The sequence below is a fragment of the Sarcophilus harrisii genome, chromosome 2 (assembly GCF_902635505.1).
Source record: "Sarcophilus harrisii chromosome 2, mSarHar1.11, whole genome shotgun sequence".
Lineage (NCBI taxonomy): Eukaryota > Metazoa > Chordata > Mammalia > Dasyuromorphia > Dasyuridae > Sarcophilus > Sarcophilus harrisii.
In genome coordinates, this window is record NC_045427.1 from 325443727 (window position 1) to 325465500 (window position 21774).

Here is a 21774-nt window from a genome sequence, read left to right on the forward strand (position 1 = left end):
CCTTAGATCATCTAGTACATATCTCTCATTTTAAAAATGAAGAAACCGATGTCCACCAGAGTGACTCAATGTCACCCTAAATGAATTTTTTTGTCATATGATACTGACTTCATTTGGGTCATTTCCCATCACTATTTCTCTGCCATCAGCCACCTCCCTTCTCTTCCCCATTTTAGCTTTTGTTTTTCTTACCCTCTCTATCCTGATGTTTCTACCTTCTTATTTCCTCATCTTCTTTCTCTTTTTAGGTTTATTTCTGGGTTTTTTTATTGTATTGTCAGAGTCAAAAATTGGGTTTAGAAGGGGTGGCAAGAAAGAGATTGCAAAGAAAAAATACTTCATATATTTATGTTAGATAAATCACTGCCACCTTCAGTGTCAAGATAGTGTAGTGAGTAAGGAGCCCTCTGAAGCCCTCCTAAATTCCCTTCCAAATAAGTAGAAAACTGCAGAATAGATCTAAAAACAGGGAAGCTCTTTCCAGAAAAATCTGTCTCACTGGAGTGGGAAGGGAATTAAGTCCCAGAACAGCCCCAGCAGCAGCTAGCCTCATAGCAAGGGGCCTGAAAAAAAGGATCCATGTCTGGGGCAATCCAGCAATGAAACCCCATCCTCCTGCAAGCCAGCAACCCCTTAGGCAAGTAAGCAGTCTGTGTGCAAGGTTCCACCCCAGCAACCCTATCTCTAGCTCAAGCCTTTAGACAGGCCTTGACCCTATTGCTTTACTAGTAAGGAAGTGCCAACCAGGCACTGGCCAATCAGGAAAACCCACTCCTGGGACCTACCAGCAGAGACACTGTTTCCATAACAACCAAGCAGCAGGATCTCACCCCTTCAAAACAAATCAGCAAAAAGATCCCTCCTCTAGAACCAACCACCAGAAAGATTGTTACCATAACAACCCACCATTGAAGCCCCATACTTGGAGCAGACCAACAGCTAAAATCTACATTTAGATCAGACCAACAGGGAAACCCTACATTCCAATACAAGCTAGAAGAGAAGACTACCCTCCAGAGAAGGCAAGCAGATAATTCTAGAAGCCCAATGAAAACCAGCAATAAGACCCAAGATCCCAGAACAAAAAGCTTGAAACACTGCAAGACTAAAACCCAATACATAAAAGAATACCAAGTCACCAAAAAAGGCAGAAAAATGAGTTTTTTTTAAAAAAGAACTTGAATCTAGAAAGTTACTATGGAGATAGGGAGAATCAAGACATAAACCTAGAAGAAGACAGTATATCCAAATGACTTGATATGAAGCCCAAAAAGAATTCCTGGGAAAAGCTTAAAAAGGATTTTGGAAAGCAAATTAGAAAAATAGAAAAAAAAATGGGGAAACAAAATAATGTAAGACAATCATGAAAGAGAGTCATTATCATGGGAAAATATATTTTAAAATTTACTGAGGAAAATAACTCTTTAAAAAAATAGAACTGGGGAAACTGAATGGATGTCCATCAGTTGGAGAATGGCTGAATAAATTATGGTATATGAATATTATGAAATATTACTGTTCTGTAAGAAATGACCAACAGGATGATTTCAGAAAGGCCTGGAGAGACTTACACGAACTGATGCTGAGTGAAATGAGCAGGACCAGGAGGTCATTATATACTTCAACAACAATATTATATGATGACCAGTTCTGATGGACCTGGCCATCCTCAGCAACGAGATCAACCAAATCATTTCCAAAGGAGCAGTAATGAACTGAACCAGCTATGCCCAGAAAAAGAACTCTGGGAGATGACTAAAAACCATTACATTGAATTCCCAATCCCTATATTTATGCACACCTGCATTTTTGATTTCCTTCATAAGCTAATTGTACAATATTTCAGAGTCTGATTCTTTTTGTACAGCAAAATAATGTTTTGGTCATGTATACTTATTGTGTATCTAATTTATATTTTAATATATTTAACATCTACTGGTCATCCTGCCCTCTAGGGAGGGGTGGGGGTAAGAGGTGAAAAATTGGAACAAGAGGTTTGGCAATTGTTAATGCTGTAAAGTTACCCATGCATATATCCTGTAAATAAAAGGCTATTAATATATATATATATATATATATATATATATATATATATATATATATATATTAAAATAGAACTGGACAAGTAGAACAGGATACTCACTGAAGAAAATCTCTTAATAATTTGAATTGAGCAAATTGAAACCAATGACTCTAGTGAGACATCAAGATATCAGAAAGTCAGAAAAATAAAAAAAGAAAGAAGAAAATGAAATTTCTCATTGAAAAAAACAACTGAAAATGCATCCAGGAGGGATAGTATAAGAATTATTGGACCACCTGAAAGCCATAATGATTAAAACAAACAAACAACTTGAACAACATCTTTCAAGAAAATATCTAGGAAAATTGCCCTGATATATTAAAATCAGAAACAGAAACTGAAAGAATCCACCAATCACCACCTGAAAGATCACAAAAGGAAAACTTCCACAAACATAATAGCCAAATTCCAGATCCCGCAGATCAAAGAGAAAGTATTACAAGAAGCCAAAAAGAAGCAATTTAGATATCATGGAGCTATAGTCAGGATTACATAGGATTTGACAGTTTCCACATTTAAGAACCAGAGGGCCAAGACATATGACATACTGGACAGCGAAAGAGTTAGGATTATGATCAAGAATCAAGTATACCACAAAATTGAAAATAATCTTTTAGGCAGAAAAAATGTACATTTAAATAAAATAGTGAACTTTCAATCATTTCTAATTAAAAAATAAAAGCTGAATTAAAAATTTCCAAAAAAAAACAAATTCCAAATACAAAACTCACAGGAAACATTTAAAAAAACAAGAAATAGAAAACATATATGGCAAGATTATAACTATAACGCTTAAAAACTTTATTATCATGAGAGCAATTCCTATTAAGCAGTTTCTAGATTAGTGGAGTTTTGCAACTACGTTTGCCACCCTACCACCACTCCCTGGGGTGCTAAAACATCTCCTGCTTGGAAAACAGGCTATTTTTAGGAAAATGATGGGAGAAGTGGTATGATACCTAAAAAAACAAAATAAAGTGGTGTGATGACCATGTTTAGCACCCAGAGTATATTAAAAGCAGACGCAGTCAGAATAAGGGAAAATCCTTGATCTTTATTCTTTGTGAGGGTGAAGGGAAATAGCATTAGGAAGTGAGAGCAGTCGCAACACGAATCTGGCCAGCAGTGCCTCTGCCTTTCTCACCCTCCACCCACCATATCATCTCTATGTCATCTCCTATACAACACATCAAAACTTGCACAGAGAGTGGGCGGGGCCATTCTTTCTCCAAGCATATATTAATAAAGTATTGTCCAATTGCTATTTAGCCTCACGTGCTTGAGACCTCAGTGCAACGACTCAAGAGCTTCAGCCCATTACAAAGTGGTGAGAAGGAAAATTTCACTGGAAGAAGGATAGGGGAGATTGAATGGGGTAAATTATCCTACATAAAAGAGTTATTAAAGTGCAGAGGAAAGTACCACTATACAGTAATATACTTAGCCAATCTGAGATTGTTGATGAATGTTGATGAGAGTAAGATTTAGATTTTGCCTGAAATCACGCCCTGCATACTTTCCTCTGTACTTTGTTTTTTAAAATAATATGCATCCTTTAAAATAATGCATCCTTTTCAGATCATAAAGCAATAAAAAATATATAAAGTAATGGACAATGGAAAGAGAGGTTAAAATTGATTGGAAATTAAGTAATATACTTCCCAAATCAAATGGGTCAATAAGCAAATCATAGAAACAATTGATAATTTCATTGAAGAAAATGACTACAATGAAACAACATGCCAGAATTTATGGGATGCAAGCAAAATTTTAAATTTTATTTCTCTAATTGCTTACATCAATAAAATAGAAAAAAAGGACCAGATGGATTCACAAATTCTGCCAAACATTTAAAGAACAATTAATTTTAGTACTGTATAAACTATTTGAAAAAAATAGGCAAAGGAATTTTATCAAACTCCTTTTGTGACATAAATTTGGTGCTGTTATCCAAAGTAGGAAGAGCTAAAACAGGAAAAAAAAAATTAGAAACCTATTTCTCTAATGAATATTGATACAAAAATTTTAAATAAAAGACTAGCAAAGAAAGACATTACAGCAGTATATCGCAAGGATCATATACTATGAATAAGTAAGATTGATATCAGGAATACAGCATGAGTTCAATATTAGAAAAACTTTCATCATAGCTGAATATAACAATAAGAAAACCAACAGAAATCATATGATTATCTCAGATGCAGAAAAAGTCTGAGAAAATACAAGATGCATTCGTATTAAAAAAAAAAACTGAAGAGCAGAAGAATAGCTCTTAAAATGATAAGAAGTATCTAAAATTATCAGGAAGGATTCTCTATAATGGGGAAAAGCTAAAAGCCTTCCTCATAAGATCAAGATGAAACAAGGATACCCATTATAACCTCTATTATTTAATATTCTAGTAAAAATGTTAGATACAGCAATGAAAGAAGAAAAGAAACTGAAGAAATTAGGATAGACAAGGAAAAGAAAAAACTACACTTTTTTAAAAATTAGCTTTTTATTTTCAAAAAACATGCAAAGATAGTTTTCAGCATTCACTCTTGCAAAAAAAAAACCTGTCTTCCAAATTCCTTTCTCCGCTTTCCCCAACCTTTTTCCTAGACAGCAAGCAATCCAATATATGTTAAACATATCCAATTCTTCTATATATATTTCCATATTTATCTTGCTGCACAAGAAAAATCAGCTCAAAAAGGAAAAAAAAAATAAGAAAGGGAAAAAAAAAGAAAGCAAACAACAAAAAAGGTTTGAAAATACCATGTTGTGATCCACATTTGGTCCCCTCAATCCTTCTGGATGCAGATGGCTCTCTCCAACATAAGTCCACTGGAATTGGCCTGAATCACCTCATTGTTGAAAAGAGCCAAGTCCATCTGAGTTTATCATAATCTTGTTACTATGTATAATGTTCTTTTGGTTCTACTTACTTCACTTAGCAGTGGTTCCTCTAATAGCCCTTTGGGCATAGTTCCAAATTGTTCTCCAGAATGGTTAGATCAGTTCACAATTTCACTAACAATGTAACAATAAATATAATAAAAAAGATAATTCCACCAAAATTAATCCATTTATTGAGTGCCATGCCAATCAAACTATCAATTATTTTATAGAACTAGAAAAAATAATAACAAAAGTCTTTTGGAAAATAAAAAGCTCAAGGATATCAATGGAATCAATAAAATCAAAGTGGTTTAGCCATACCAGGTCTCAAACTGTATTATCAAGTGATAATAATCAAAACAATCTTATACTGGTTAAGAAATAGAGTGGCAGATCAAGGGAATAGATGAGGTACAGATTGTATGACCATAACCTAATATATGAAAAACCCAAAGAATCAAGCTTTTGGAATAGAAACTCATTATTTGACAAAATTGGATAGGAAAACTAGAAAACAATGTGACAGTAACAATATGACAGAAATTAAGTATAGATCAATGTCATATTATTTACAAAGATAAATTAAAATTGGTACATAATTTACACATAGTGACACCATAAAATTAAGAGAATATGGAATAATTTATCTGTTAGATATATGGATAAGGGAAGAGTTTAGGATTAAAGAAAATAAAGAGTATTACAAAATATGAAAAAATTTTGCTTATATAAAAATAAAGTGGTTTTGCACAAAATAAAATGATGAAATTACAGTTATAAAGAAAACATAAAACTGAGAGCAGGGGGATATATATATTTTTTCATATATTAGGAAACTACATACAAATTGCATGACCATAACTATATATATATATATATATATTAGGGATTTTGAAATAGAATCTCTGACAAAGACCTCATTTGTCAATTATATAGAGAACTGAGTCAAATTTATAAAAAATGCAACTCATTTGCCAATTGATAAATAGTTAAAGGACATGATCAGGCAGTTTTCAGAAAAAAGCAAAACTACCTATAGTCATATGAAAAAAAATGCTCTAAATCACTGTTGATCAGAGAAATATAGGTTAAAACAACTCTGAGGTATCACCCCACACTTATTAAAGTGTCTAACATGAGAAAAAATGAAAATGTTGGGTGTTCAAGAGGATGTGGAAAAATGGGGACACTAATGCCCTGTTGGTTGTGCATTGATCCAGTCAATCTGGAGAGCAATTTGGAATCATGTCCAAAGGTTTATAAAACTGTAGTCTTCAATCCAGCAATACCATTGCTAGATCCATTACCAAAAAAAAAAAAGGAAAAATTATCTATTTGTACAAAAACATTTATAACAGTTCTTTTTGTGGTAGCTAAGAATTGGAAATCAAAACAATGTCTAAACAAGTTATAGTATATGATTATAATGAAATATATGAAAAACCAGGAGAATGTTATGCACAATAATAGTAATATTATTTGATGAACTGTGAATAACTTAGCTATTCTCAGCAATCCAATGATCCAAGACAATCTCAAAAAATAATATGAAGCATACTATCCACCTCCAGGAAAAGAACTAATGTTGATTGAATTCCAGACTAAAGCATGCTATTTTTTCTTTTTTTCCTTTTATTTGATTCTTTTTGTTTAAAATTACTAATATGGAAATGTTTTACATAATTGCACATGTATTGCCTATATCTGATTGCTTAGGGAGAGAGGTGGGGAGCAAGGGAGAGAAGGATAGAATTTGGAACTAAAAATTTTAAGTAATGTTTTTTAAAAATTGGGAGCAGGTAAAGATCAGTTCTTCTCTCTACAGTTTTGTATGGCTCTCTGCTTATCTTCTCTCAGTAAGGTATTGATGACACATTGCCATACTAAGTGATATGTTTTCTTTTTATGTTATAGAATATGTCGGTTATACCTAAATTCACAAATTCTTCATGGAGTTCCAGAATGAATTAGGTAATCTCCCTAAAGTATGGCTGGATAAAAATGAAGAATTCTGTATTACCTCAATAGCTGATTGACTTTAAGAAGTTTAATTTGGAAGGTTTTTGCAGAATGCAATAATAATTAAAAAATTAATCTCTGAGCACGAGCCCTGAAGTCAGGAGAACCTAAGTTCAAATCTATCCTCAGACATTTAACACTACCTGGCTGTGTGACCCTGGGCAAGTCACAACCCCAATTGCTTCAGCAAAAAAAATAATAATAATAATAAATTAAATTAAAATTTGAAAAAATGAATCTCTGCCCTTTCTCTGCACCATATATTATCTTTCATATCTTTTAAGACATGTATGCTTGGTATAAATGGTATGATGTCGTCTGCTTTCTAACTTTTCTGCTGAGGTAGTATAAGTACCAGGAAGCATTTGTATGCGTTGGTATTTGAGGGTGTTACATAAAATACAAATAAAATACAGGTGGCCATGAGTAGAAACCTTTATATAACCTTTTCAGTGTTTTCTAACTCATTAACAAATTTGGTACTGCAATGAATGCCTCCTTGTCTCCCCAATGGAGGAGAATGGGGGAGAGATCTGGGCTAGTGATTTCATCCACAGAGCTCCCATTCTAAATCAGCAACTTATCAGTAAATGATTGTCTTAGAGAGTTGGTTTATGAAGATGAGAGAGGAGCTGAGAGTTTAAATGATTTGCCCCCTTAACATGATATCAGTTTTCCCATTCAAATATTTCTGTGTAAGAAATAAATCTAGTATATGTGAGAGGGAGGATTTATCCTAATCTTCCTGACTCCCAGCTAAATGCATTACTTATTAAGTCCAGATAGATTTATTTATTTCCTCATTAAAACTTTTCTCCCTTTTGATAGGCCTAAATTCTTTAAGGCTAGAATGGTCATGTCTTGCCTATTGCAGTGTAATCATAAAATAAATTTGAGGGTTTGTCTCAATAATAATATACATAAATGGAGAGAGCCATCTGCATCCAAAAAAAAAGGATTGTGAAGATTGAATGTGGATCACAACATAGTATTTTCATCTTTTTTGTTGTTCTTTGCTTGCTTTTTTTTCTTTCCCATTTTTTTCCCTTTTTGATCTGGTTTTTCTTGTACAGCATGATAATGTGAAAATATGTATAGAAGAATTGCACACATTTAACATATGTTGGATTGCTTGAAGTCTAGGGGAGTGGTGGGGAGCAAGGGAGAGAAAAAATTTGGAACACAAGGTTTTACAACAGTAAACACTGAAAACTATCTTTTTATATATTTTGAAAATAAGAAACTATTTAAAAAGAAAAAAAATAATAATATACATAAGTTTACATACTCTTTACATAGTCACTTTTTCTATTATTTATTTAAAAGATCCAAAATTGATCCTAATTCCCCTTCCTTTCCTTCCCTAATTCTCCTTACCTTCTCTCAAATTTTCATTTAACTTCCTAAAATTTCATATTAGATCTGTTTCTATTATCTGACTGATTAGATTCCTTAAGAAGCTTGGGTTAGGTATATCCTCTTACCTGAAGTTCTCTGGTTAGTTTATTTAATTTTATCATAAGCCATACCATGTTCAATTCAGTAAACATTTATAAAACATCTACTATACTATACTATACTATACTATACTATACTATACTATACTATACTATACTATACTATACTATACTATACTATAAACAACTGGGGATATAAAAAGAGGCAAAAAATAGTCTCCATTCTCAAGGACCTTTCAATCTAATGAGGGAGATAGCATGCAAATATATACAAAGCAAGCCTTATACAGGATAATTAGAATATTAGTAATAAAAGGCAGGTACTAACTTTAAGAAAGTTTGGGAGGCTTATAGGAAGAGATGAAATTTTAAGTGATTTATAAGAAGCCAGAAGTCATTAAGTAGAATAGGGATGGAAGAACATGTTATATACCATATTTGGGGATTTATCAAGGTAGTATATAATGAAACTTTTAATTCTCCCTTCTATCTTCACTGTTGTCAAAGTCTTCTAACTTCCCAGGTGTATGTTGTTGTTTTTTGTTTTGTTTTTTTACTTTTTATTAAAATAAAACTATCCCATTGATTCTAAAATACAACTAAGAGTAGTCTGAGAGATGGTGTTCTTTAAGGGGAAAAAAAGTTAGGGACCAGGAATATCCTGCTATCCTGACTGCCACTGACTATCCTGACTGTGGCCCTGGAAAAATCATTTTAATTATGTATGTCTTACAGTAAGTGTATCTTGAAAATTTTAATACTGCCTTCATGGCTTCTGTAATTTTCATTAGAACCATACCAGATTGGTTAGATTTGCGAAATAGGGAGGATGAGCTAAGTAATAAATTAATATCAACAACTTTGTACATTGAAATAAAAGTAATTTATTCCCACAATTAAAGATACCACCTATCTTCTCTAAAAAATCAAAAAGAATTAAGGAATTCCCTTGATTACTGACTCCCTATACTTACTTCCTACACCTTTCTACATATAACCTCTTCTTAAAATTATCCTCTTTCCCTAAAGATGTTACATTCTGGGGCTGAGTTAGTTTTTATTCTAGTCTATTTTATTTTGAAACTTTTGATTTTACTTAGTATTGCATTAGCCTATATTATATTAGAGTTTGAAAAGTTAAATTATAATGATTGTTAATTTAATTAACAGTAATCCAGTACTTTCATTATATCAGTAAAGGTATAAAGTATAGGTTTCATTATCCCTCCTTCTAGAGAACTAAACTGAGGTTCATAGTGGTGTGTGAATTACCCATGACGGTAGAAAATTTCAGAATTGATGCATGAACTCAAGTCATATTTGCATAGTGATGGTAGGAGACAGAAAGGTACACTAGAGAGGTGCTAGATTGGGAGTCCAAGGACCTGACTTTAAATCCTTGCTGTTGTCTTTATTAATTTTGGCAAATCACTGAACCTCTTGTGCCCTCAGCTATAATGCAAGGAGTTGGACTGAATGGACCTGAGATCTCTTTCAACTATTCATCCTGATTCCAGTATTCTACCACATATGATATGAAAATCATATGAATTAACGAACCAGCAATCATAATTCATAGATCATGTATTCTAGTTTTAGAGTTATAAAGAACATTGCTGTCCCTAACTCATTTTATTGCCTATTAAGTTATAAATTAACTTCATTTTCTGTTTTATATAAAACAAATGATATATTTCAATTGTTTTGCCAAAGAACTTAACCTGAATCTGAGTGTGTGATTTGGGACCAGATTTGGGACCAATCTCTCCATCCCCACTGCAGAAATATGACATTCTTTTTGACTTCTACCACAATTTGTCCAGTTCCTTTCCTTTTCTTTCTTTTCCCCATTAGAAGGTAAACTCCTTGCAAAAAGAAATTGTTTCATTTATTGTATTTCTGTACCCTGCCTAGCATATAGTAGGCACTTAATAAATGCTTGTTAATTGATTATCTAGTGAAATTCTCTATTTTGTAGGTTTGTTTTCTATATTTTTTCCTTCTCATTTCTAGTAGGACTACGAGGTCAGACTAAATCATGTCTAAATCATCCTAAACTTACCAAATTTGTCATTTCTACCTCTATCACATTTCACTTTAATTTAGCCATCCACTCTCACCAATTCATTTCCTATGGCCCTCTATTTGGTCACCCTGCTCCAAGTCTCTCCTCTCTGCAATCTCTCCTCCACATAGCTGACAATAGTTTTCCTAAAGTTTTCTCTTTGTCAATTAATAAGTCTCCTCACATTCTGACCTCTTTCTACATTTCTAGCATTCTCATGCTTAACTTTGCTACAAGCACTCTGCATTCCAGTTGCTCACATAGAAATTCTCATCTCTTATTTTCATTTTCCTTTTCATTGATTGTGTCCCGTATCTGGAATGTGCTAGCTCCTCATTTCCACTCTTGACATCCCTAACTTCTTTCAAGACTTCTCAGATGTGGCCTCCTATAGGTCCTCCTACTTCTCTCTAGCTGAGACTTCTTTTCTATACTTGGCTTATATTGTATGTGTACTTTTTTATTTACATATTGTCTCATTGTAGAAAAATTATACTAGGACTACACAAGGATGCTCCTTTAGAGGAGATCATAAGATCTCACTGAAGGCTGGGAATTTTGAGTTTTTGCCTTTCTTTGTATCCCCATCATTTAGCACAGTATCTGGTACATGGTAAGCATTTAAAAATGCTTTTCTGTATGCATCCGATACCATGTTGAAGAATATGGAGAAAGGTAAATTTTAGAATTTTTCTTCTACTATAACAAAGGAAATGGTCTAGATCAGTGATATCAAGTTAGAAATGTATTCCTACAGACTGCAAATTGACTTGGACAATGGACATTGACATTATCTATATTTTATTCTATTTTTATTTATTTTGTTAACATTTCTATTACATTTTAATATCATCCAGGTTGTACTGGGCAGTTATGGACCCCAGAATGACACTCACTCTAGATTACTTTTTCATATCTTTTTGAGCCCTATCAGTAAATAATCAAAGGACCTCAAAAAACCTCTGAGTTGAGTCTATGCTTGCTTTTTAAAATTATTTTACACATGATAAGCTGCCATTACATAATGGATAAAGAGCCAAGAAGACCTGAATTCATGTTCCATCTCTTAATGTGTACACTTATTGTATGATACTATTCCAAGCAAGTGCTCTAAGTCAGCTTTTTAAGATTATAAGTTGAAAAAAAGGGACTAATTTACATTGGTAAAGGGAGTTTCCTTATCTGAGATTTCTCCATATCATTTGAAATCAAATTCAGGCCTTATCCCTTTAGGAAAACAATCTAAGAATCCCAGATTTCTGGCCTTCTGAAAATCTGAATATGTTTGATGCTGGTCTTTAAATTAAATTAATTTTTTTAGAAAGCTTTTGATATGCTCAGATTCATTACATTATTTTGAGTTATTCTTTGGAATTTTTAGGTTATTTTTTTAAAAATTAGATTTAGAAGAAAGTAATTTTTTTATTATAGAGAAAAGGCCTGACAGGGAAGTAGTCTCTGTGCTAGTAATCTTGCTCACTGTATTTTTCATATCCCTGCCATAGACAGTTAGACATTGAACAAATGATACTTTTTTCAAAAAATACAAATGTTTTGGGAAGGAGTTAGGTTTTAATTTTCAAATGAGTTTCATTCTCCCCTCTCTTACCTCCCCCATTCCCCCAGTTTAGTTAATCTCACTCAGTGTGCTGTTTAATCTTTAATTACAGGCTACAAAAGAAGTAATAGAACGGGAAGCTCCAGGGATGGCCCTTGCAATGCTGATGGGATCACTTAATGTTACACCTCTGGGCATGCTATCTAGGTAAGAAAGTAATTAACATGTTGCAAAGATTACAATTTCCATCTATTATTGGGTGGCAAAAGATTAGTTCATAGAATTTAGGCAACAAGCAAGCACTACACCCAGATCTGTCCAGGTGAGTAAGATGATTGATTCCTCTTCAGATCTGCTCTATAGCCAAACAGTGATCATCTTGGCACAAATATAATGCTAGACATATGCCCTTGGTTCTATTTGTTTTTATTGTGATTCCCACAATTGCACATCTAGTCAGGGCCAGTGGAAATGAAAAGACTGCTTGTTGCCTCTGATGTGGTTACAGTTAGTTCTCCTCTTCACAGATTTTTCAGATTTGGGTCATTGATACTCTAGATGTGGACAAAGTCAAGACCTAATTGGCTACAGCTATTTTTTTTTTAATTACAGATGAGGGAAGAGTGAGGATTGGACCTTAGAGGTTGTATTGGAGCCTTATTAGATTTTGTCATAGGAATGGGGATGGATATGAACTAATCTGAGTTGTTTTTTGTAGCACAGCAGAGAGGGAATTCTGAGTTCAACAAGGGATTGCTGATATGTTCAGCTTAAGGAATGCTCAGTTTGCTTCTTGCTTATCTGATTCTGATTCCCAGGTCAGTCTATCCTTTTCTGGTTAATAGAGGAGTTTGATCAGATCAAGGTGGTTAGTGAAGTCATTAACTAATTCATTTTCACAATGGGGATGGGATTTCACTTTTCTTGGATTTCAGATTATCTATTAAGGATATTTTAAAACCCTTTGATTGCAAAAGTCATTCTAGATAGAGGAAAAAAAGCTAAATTATATTTGCGTAGTTCTCTCCATTGTGACATTTTAAAAGGTTCAAGAGACATAGTTTCTGGGTAAATTAATCATTTTGTTAATTAGCCCAGCATATTACTAATAAAAGGATAGTTCTTTGTCTCTTTCAAACCAAAGACCATCATGGCAGCAGAGCTCAGTTTAAATACCCTTGGAAACAGTAGGTGATTAGTGGGGTCTATTATTTCTATTTAGACTATGCTCAGCTATCCCCAGACCACCCCCAGCTTTGGACTATATAGACTAAAAGATTCTGTCCCCACCCTCACTGGAATAGAACACAGTAGGGTCTCCTGGTCTAGATTAAATTCCTTGAAAGTTTGGGTGGGGTCTGACCAAATTTTAAAAAGTTAATGCAATCTCATTATTGTAATGTCCTACAATAAAACTGAACTTAAAGTCAGGACTTTGGAAGCAGAACTTTGTTCCAAGTTTGGAATACAATTCCAAGTTTGGAATACAATTCCAAGTATTGCCAAAAATGCAGGCAGACAAAATATAGGTATTGGGAATTCTATGTAATGGTTCATAGTCATCTCCCAGAGTTCCATAATAATATTCCATAATTCCATGGGTAATTCCCTCTGAATCTCTTTAAGATATTGATTATTAATAATCATTTCTCCATTATTTGTTATCATTGCTCTCTGTGTCCAATGGGCTTATTCCTTCTCTGATCTTCCTCTTAGTTCTAATATAACTTTTTTAAAAATTCCTTTTTGATATCCTTAACATTTGTTTCCAGGAAATCTTTAACATTCTTAACACTATTGCAGGACACTGCCTAAGTTTTTATGTTTATTATTTGTTACTTAATCTTCGCTTCATCTTCTGCTACTTGTCTTCTTTTTTTTTTCATTTATTATTCTGAACTTTACAAATACAAATGAGCATTTCTGTATTAAAAAAAGAACAAAAAGGAATGTCACATAAAACAATTATAAGTCTTTTAAAACTTAATTTGTTTAATTAGTTCCATATATATTCATATTAATCTCTTTAGTTAGTGCATCTGACTTTCTCTGGCAGTGCAGATGTGCTGGTTATTATCTTAGGGAATTGCCCGAGGCACCAGAAGGTTAAGGGATTTGCCCAGAATATTAGGTAACTAATATGTCAAAGGGCGGCCTTGAATCCAGATCTTCCTAATTCTGAGTCAAGCTCTGTTTCCTTTCTCTCTCTCTTGTTGTTATTGTTATTCAATTATTTTCAGTCATTACTAACTCTTCATGACTCCATTTGGGGTTTTCTTGGAAGAAATACAGGAGTCATTTCCCCTTCTACCTTATCTTACTGATGAAGAAACTGAGGTAAACATGGTTAAGTAACTTGCCCAGAATCATACAACTAATAAGCGTCTGAGGCAAGATTTGAAATCCATATCTGAAACTCTATCCACTTCACCACCTAACCATATGTATGGTTATATAAGTCATATATAGATATGGATATACAAACATATGTGTATACAAATACATTATAAATATATGTATTTAGCACAGTATAATGGATAGAGAACTGACTTTAGTTAGGGTCGGAAATACCTAAGTTCAAGTTCTAACTCTACCACATAATATTTATATGACTGGATAATAGAGACCAGCTTGACACCAGTCTCCTATTTAGGTTCAGTGTTAGGATAAAATGAGACTCTCCGAGTCATTAAATAGTTAACAAAAGGAGGTTCATCTTGTCCTGACACATCAGGGATATGCAATAAGAATACAGTATCACTTAAGTCCTCTGAATGTATCCTTCCATTCTTCTCCATATGAAAATACAAGTGGTCATCAGAGCAAGATATGATGAAGAATGTGATGACTTCTGTGGTTTTTAGAAATCCTTCTGGAGGCTGACTTCTTGTAGATGAGATTTTCGAGTGCTTTTAGGATTAGGATTAGGAAGGGAGTCTCAAGGGAGGCAGAATCCATTCAAGTCCCAGGGATGGCTTTATTGCCTTTTAAGAAAACTAATAATCCCTGTTGAAGGGAACATAGTCCCCTCTGGTGGCAAAGACTTAAGGACCTTCTATCTTTAAATTTTATCTGGGATTTTACTGGACAATCTTACCAGAGTAGGGAGGAAAAAGAATAAAAAACACTTCCCTAAAAGTCACCAAAAAAGAAATGGAAAGGGAAAAAAACATGGAGGAAGACCAAAAAACTCCAAATCCCAAAGTTCTTTTTTTTTTTTTTTTTTTTTTTTTTTTTTTTGGTACTACTGTGTTAAATTTAATAAGATTCAATAAGGGTTTTTGTCCTGGGATCCATGAACATTTTTAATAATAATAATAATAATTGTATTTCAATATCATTGGTATCCTTTGTAATCCTATGTATTATGTTTTATTCATTTAAAACATTTTGCTGAAAAAGGATGCATAGACTTTACTAATCTGCCAAAGTCAACCATGACACACACACAAATATTAAAAACCTCTGTTCTTACTTAAAAGAAAACCAAGGGTATTCATATTCATTATATTATATATTCACATTTCATTAATATTTTCCTTTTTCTATTCTTTCTATATGAAAACATCCGTAATAATAGCACTTTAAAATTTGTAAAGCGTTTACATGTTATTTATTTTGATAGCATATATACATGTTCATATTGATGTTAAGTTCATAAAAATTTTTTAAATAAAATAGTTCATTCTGCCTCATTTCCTTTCCTTTCCTTTTTTTTTTTTTTTAATAGCTTTTTATTTACAAGTTATATGCATGGGTAATTTTACAGCACTGACAATTGCCAAACCTTTTGTTCCAATTTTTCCCCTCCTTCCCCCCATCCCCTCCCCCAAATGGCAGATTGACCAATACATGTTAAATATGTTAAAGTATAAATTAAATACAATATAAGTATACATATCCTAACAGTTATTTTGCTGTAGAAAAAGAATTGGACTTTGAAATAGTGTACTATTAGCCTGTGAAGGAAATCAAAAATGCAGGCAGACAAAATATAGGGATTGGGAATTCTATGTAATGGTTCATAGTCATCTCCCAGAGTTCCATAATAATATTCCATAATATTCATATACCACAATTTATTCGGCCATTCTCCAATTGATGGGCATCCACTCAGTTTCCAATTTCTGGCCACTACAAAGAGACCTGCCACAAACATTCATGTACACACAGGTCCCTTTCCCATCTTTAAGATTTCTTTGGGATATGAGCCCAGTAGAAACGCTGCTGGATCAAAGGGTATGTATACTTTGAATACTTTTTGAGCATAGTTCCAAATTGCTCTCCAGAATGGCTGGATGTGTTCACAATTCCACCAACAATATATTAGTGTCCCGGTTTCCCACATCCCCTCCAACATTCTGCATTATCTTTCCCTGTCATTTTAGCCAATTTGACAGGTGTGTAGTGGTATCTCAGAGTTGTCTTAATCTGCATTTCTCTGATTAATAATGACTTGGAGCATCTTTTCATATGGCTAGAAATAGTTTCAATTTCTTCATCTGAGAATTGTCTGTTCATATCCTTTGACCATTTATCAATTGGAGAATGGCTTGGTTCTTATAAGTTAGAGTCAATTCTCTATATATTTTGGAAATGAGACCTTTATCAGAACCTTTACCTGTAAAAATGTTTTCCCAGTTTATTTCTTCCCTTCTAATCTTGCCAAAGTTCTAAATCTCAGATCTTAATGGCCCAGTCCATAGATTAGATGATGTTATAGGACTCTTAATGTAAGGTAGCAATGATGTGCTGATGAGCCAGAACAGTACCAGGAATATCAGGAACACAGCATAGATGATGATGCCTCCAGGACAATCAGAGTTTTCTCTTGATTTAATGTAGTGATGAGAAACAGAAGCAGCACCAGAAGTGTGCCTATAACATAAGTAATACCACTTCTGTTATAGTCAGTAATTTAGCATACTTTAGGTCATCTAAAATAAAGTGTCCTAGGATATCTCTCAATTTTTCTACCAGCTCAGTATTCCCTGGTTTACCCACCAAAATATTCTGTTTCCCTGAAAGCCACATTAAAGGAATGATACAAAATCTTTGCCCTTTTCAAAGCATATGTGGACCTGCTACTCCCTTCTTCCTTAGAGATTCTCCCTCACATATCCTATCTAGTGACTCAGAATTAACATCAGGTTAGCTAGGGAATTCCCTTTCTTCTAAATTAATATGCATCTACTATAATTATATACAGATAGTTTCCCTTCCCCCATGCTATTGGAAAGCAAAATGTTTCTAATAATACCTCCTCTTGGTTCCCCCAAACCCAAAAGGAGTTTTCCAAACCATCCCCGAGCAATGGAAGTTAGTTGAAACTAGGTAATGAAGATCTGAGCTACTTTTCCAAGGTATATGAAAACAACCAAGGGGGCAAAAATCTTGAGACCAATGCAACTCCTTTGCCGAGGAAAAAATATAAAGGGCCAAATGGGGTCACTCAAAACCAATTCCAGAAATAGTTGAGATTGGCTCTAGAAAACCACAAGACCAGAGCCCTTTTCTTCTTAGTGATTTATCACAAATATGACTCCTTAGCAATTCTTCCCTGTCATACCTTGCTCTCCAGTTTACTGATACCTCCTGAAGAGAATAGAATTTTGTTCCTCGCTGAATCTGGAGCATTTCCTACCCTAATTTTCTCTCTCTCTAGCTTGTATCCTTTTGCAGCATTTAGATACAGATTGGAACAGGTATCACTTAAGTGAAAATATGAAAAGGATATTCCCTAAAGACCAATCTCTGCTCCTTGTCACTCAGTGATAATTAATAATTTTCCTCCACAGGGAGGGCATTATCTTGACTCTTAGAGAAAATTAAGTTTTTTGGGTGTATCTGTTCTCTATCAGAAAGAATAGATCAAGAACCTAAATGCTGGTAGTACTAGCCCAAGCACAGTACAGGCATAATTTCAAAATGCAAAGAAAACCATACGGACATAATTTCTCCTTCCTAGGAGTATATTACTAAGACATGATGAAAAATATTACTATAAAGATATTTTTGATCACAGGATTAAAAACAGTATAAATGAGCAATAATGAAGTTATATCCTATACAAAAAGAACAACTAGGGGAGGAAGGATAACTGTGAAGCCAGAATGAAAACATACTATATATCTGGGGAAATGTTTTCTGTCTCTAGTGAACCCAGAGAAACCAACAGAATGGTATTTTTGCTGGTGCTGTTTAGTGGATGGAAGAAAAATGGTGAGTGGGTTGAATTGGGCTATCATAGAAAATGCCATTCCATATAACTTTGATTAGAGAAAAATTGGAAATCTATTCTTAATAAGAATAAAGAGAATTTTTTCCCCCTTTTGGATACACATAGTTACAGAAGTCAAGTGGATCATAGATTACATTGCTACAGAGAAAACACTTCCCTCTAAATATAGGCTATATTTTCAAAGGCTCTTTAAGATATAAAAAATTGTAGAATAATTTTTAAATTGTTTTGGTCTTGACTTTATGGTTGTTCTCCCTTAGAGAATTATCAAAAGTTTCTTTTTCTTCTTCTGAGGGCTCCATATTATAAGGATTTCATGATGAATCAGGACAGCAGGAAATCATCAAAGCAGAGTGGAAAAAAGCACTGAACTTGGAATCAGAGGACCATAGTTCAGATCCAAGATCTGCAACTTACTATCTGTTCAAGCTTGGACGAATTATTAAATTTCTCTAGGCTTCAGTTTCTACTAAAATGAGTAATTTGTATTAGATGATGACTTCCAAGTTCTTTCTGAAATAGCTAAAAGTTATTAGCTAAAGCTCTAGATTTTGATGTCAGAAAGATCTGATTTTGATCCCTGCCTCATCTAGTCCTTACCTTGGCGAGTCATTTATTCTCTGTCAATCTCAATGTCCTCACTCGTAAAATAACTATTATATTAGCACAGCATTATGAGGATCAAATGAGACAACAAATACATTGAACTTTGCAAACCTTAAAGCACTAAGTCAGTAATGATGATGAAGATGAAGATGGCTTTAAATTTATAAATCTACAGCCCTAACTGTATCTTATGTGTATTTATATCTATATGTATATTTATACATATATATAAATTTTGCATGTCAGATTTTTAGATGTATTGGATCCTGTTTTCAGTGTTGTTTGGCCACTATGTGACACTAAGTAACACAATGAAAAGAGCTCTGGGCCTGCAGTCATCCATTGGAGGGAATCAAAAAAGATCTCTTGTGATGCATTTAAAAGGCATAGATATGTATAGGGTTGCATTTGAAGTCAGGAAGTCTTTCTGTTTCTCAACCATAAAATGAAGATTATGATAGCACTTACCTTCTAGTGTTGTTATAATAATAAAATGAAATATTTTAAAGCCCTTAGCACAGTGCCTGAACATAGTAAGTGTGTAACAATAAGTGCTTATTCTCTCTTCTTTCTTGAGCACTGCATACTTTTCCAAGCTCTGCTAAGGGGGATTTGGTGAAATGGATGTTCTAGAATCCTTCATTCCATCCTTTTACTTCATTTTCCCCTTCCCCTTATTAAATAGTTGTATCCATGGTGGCAGAATATGCAGCAGACCTAACTACCTTAAATGGTATGATTATATTCACTTGGGAAATCATATTTGCTGCTGCATCTGATCCCTGTTTAAAAGCTTTATATACTTGCTTAGCTTGTGAAAATAAATCAGTGTATTTATAGTACTAAAACTAGTAGTATGATGTGCAAGTATTTAGTACAATATTATTCCCTTTTTTTCTACAAGGACACTCTCTTAAGAACTTTAGAATTGATTGTATGTCATGAGAGATATGGCACAGGACCGCCCAGCATAGCATGCCCTCTTCAGAGAAGATGCTATGCGGTAAGAGCAAAGCAAAATTAAATTAGCCAAGAAAATGAAAAATAAGCAAAATTAGAGACGCTACCTCAAATGTTTATATAGACTATTTGTATCCGACTTGTGGCAGAGCTTTCTGAGCTCATATTGGTCTGAACAGCCACAACCAGACACACTATAACTCATTTCTAACATAGTGGTGTCATTTTTGGTCATCTTCAAGAACAAAGAAGAGCAGTCCCTTTTTGCGATCAGAAAGTAATGCTTAGAGAGAGTTTGATTTTCCCAAGTAGTAAAGATAAGACTTGAACTGACATCTTCTGATTCTTAAATCCAAAGTTCTTTGTACTAAGCAATAAATTAACTAAACTCTTTCAAATGGGATACAACAAAAATCTTTATTTTATTGGTACTTCCTTTTTAATTACAAGATTGTCAAATGTTTTGTAATTTGTGTTGACCCATAAAGTCATTGCTATTCCAAATTTGCTACAATAACTACCTGAATTCTTCATACTAGATGTTGAAAATATAAGAATTACTGCTAACAGTCAAACAATTGCTCTCTATCAAAAATGACTCAATTTTAAAATCTGATTATATGCACAGTTTTGAGCAGTATTCTAAATCACATGCTGGGTAATTTATATTAATGTAACCTGTGAAGACCGCGTATTTTAAAATTAGCCGGAGTCAGGAATTCAGGTTAGGGGAAAATCGTCAGTCTTTATTCTCAGTGAAGAAAGATCGGAGGTGGAAGAGAATGGGCAATAGCAATATGTGTAGCTAAGTCAACAAGCTAGCTAGACCAGCAGCCACCCAACCAGGAGCTAGGAATATGGAACCCAGGTCAATCTCTCCCAGCTTCTCTTCCTGTCTCTCTGCCTCCACCCACCAAAATCATCATATCCTATACAACACATCAAGACTTGCACAGAGAGTGGGCGGGGGTCATTCTTTATCCAATCATGTATATTAATAGAGTATAGTCCAATTACTATTTAGCCTCACGTGCTTGGGACCTCAGTGCATCAACTCAAGCCTCAGCCCATTACAGTAACCAATCATCAATGGATGATACAGCAACCTACAGAACATTTCTTTGTTTTACTCAGGTTGCCAGAGAAAAGAAAGTAAATTTTCATACATATATGTATGTATGAAATATGTATATAAAACATACATTTTATAAATGTATAAGCAGGTTTAAGGAATTATTTTTAAAAGATATAAATGACAGGATTCTAGGAAAGCTAGACTTTCCTTAAAGGAACTATATTACAAGTATTTGTCTTTTTTCTTTAGAAAACACTGTTTTATGGTTTTACCAGTAGGAAGGGAAGGAGAAAACTCTGAAAAAAATATAAAGTGATGAAAAAAGCTGAATATGCCACAGAAAATATGTCCTCTCAGAAAGAAAACAATTTGATTGGGGGAGGGAGGTGAAATTTTTCATATCATAAGTGATTTCAAGTGGAGATTTGACATTTTTCAGAACATTTTTTTGTAACCAAAAAAAAAAAAGTGAGCCTTATCACCTAGATTAGGAACAAACCAGAGGTTCAGACATCAAACTATAGTCAAAAACCTCAATAAGAATATAGTTTATAAGCTGAATTTATTTAAATTATGAGACCCAGCCTATGTCTCTTCTGGCTTTATATATATATATATATCCACACACATATATGTGTATGTATATAATGTACAGATTTCTCCTCATTCATCTTCTAGCACTTTTGCTTAAAAGTCCCCAAAGTCTCTTTCTAGACTTTCTTTTCTCTATATACTTTCTCCACTGGTCTCATCTCATTTACTACCATGAATTCCTTATAATCTCTTGGTTTAAGACTTCCAAATATTTATAATCTATCCCTATTATC

The 21774-nt window shown here is 33.7% G+C and overlaps 1 protein-coding gene across 13 annotated transcripts in view; it reads left to right on the plus strand.

The window, feature by feature from the left end:
• GPHN (gephyrin) overlaps positions 1-21774 on the plus strand; it is a 751804-nt gene that overhangs the window by 388180 nt on the left and 341850 nt on the right. For 12 of the 13 annotated variants that reach the window (XM_031952740.1, XM_031952743.1, XM_031952746.1 and 9 more), the window contains one exon: positions 12178-12272. The exons of the other annotated variant lie outside the window; for it this stretch is intronic. In XM_031952740.1, the coding sequence (XP_031808600.1) occupies positions 12178-12272 (95 nt within the window). The remainder of the gene's footprint in view (positions 1-12177; positions 12273-21774) is intronic. 13 annotated transcript variants of the gene reach the window in all.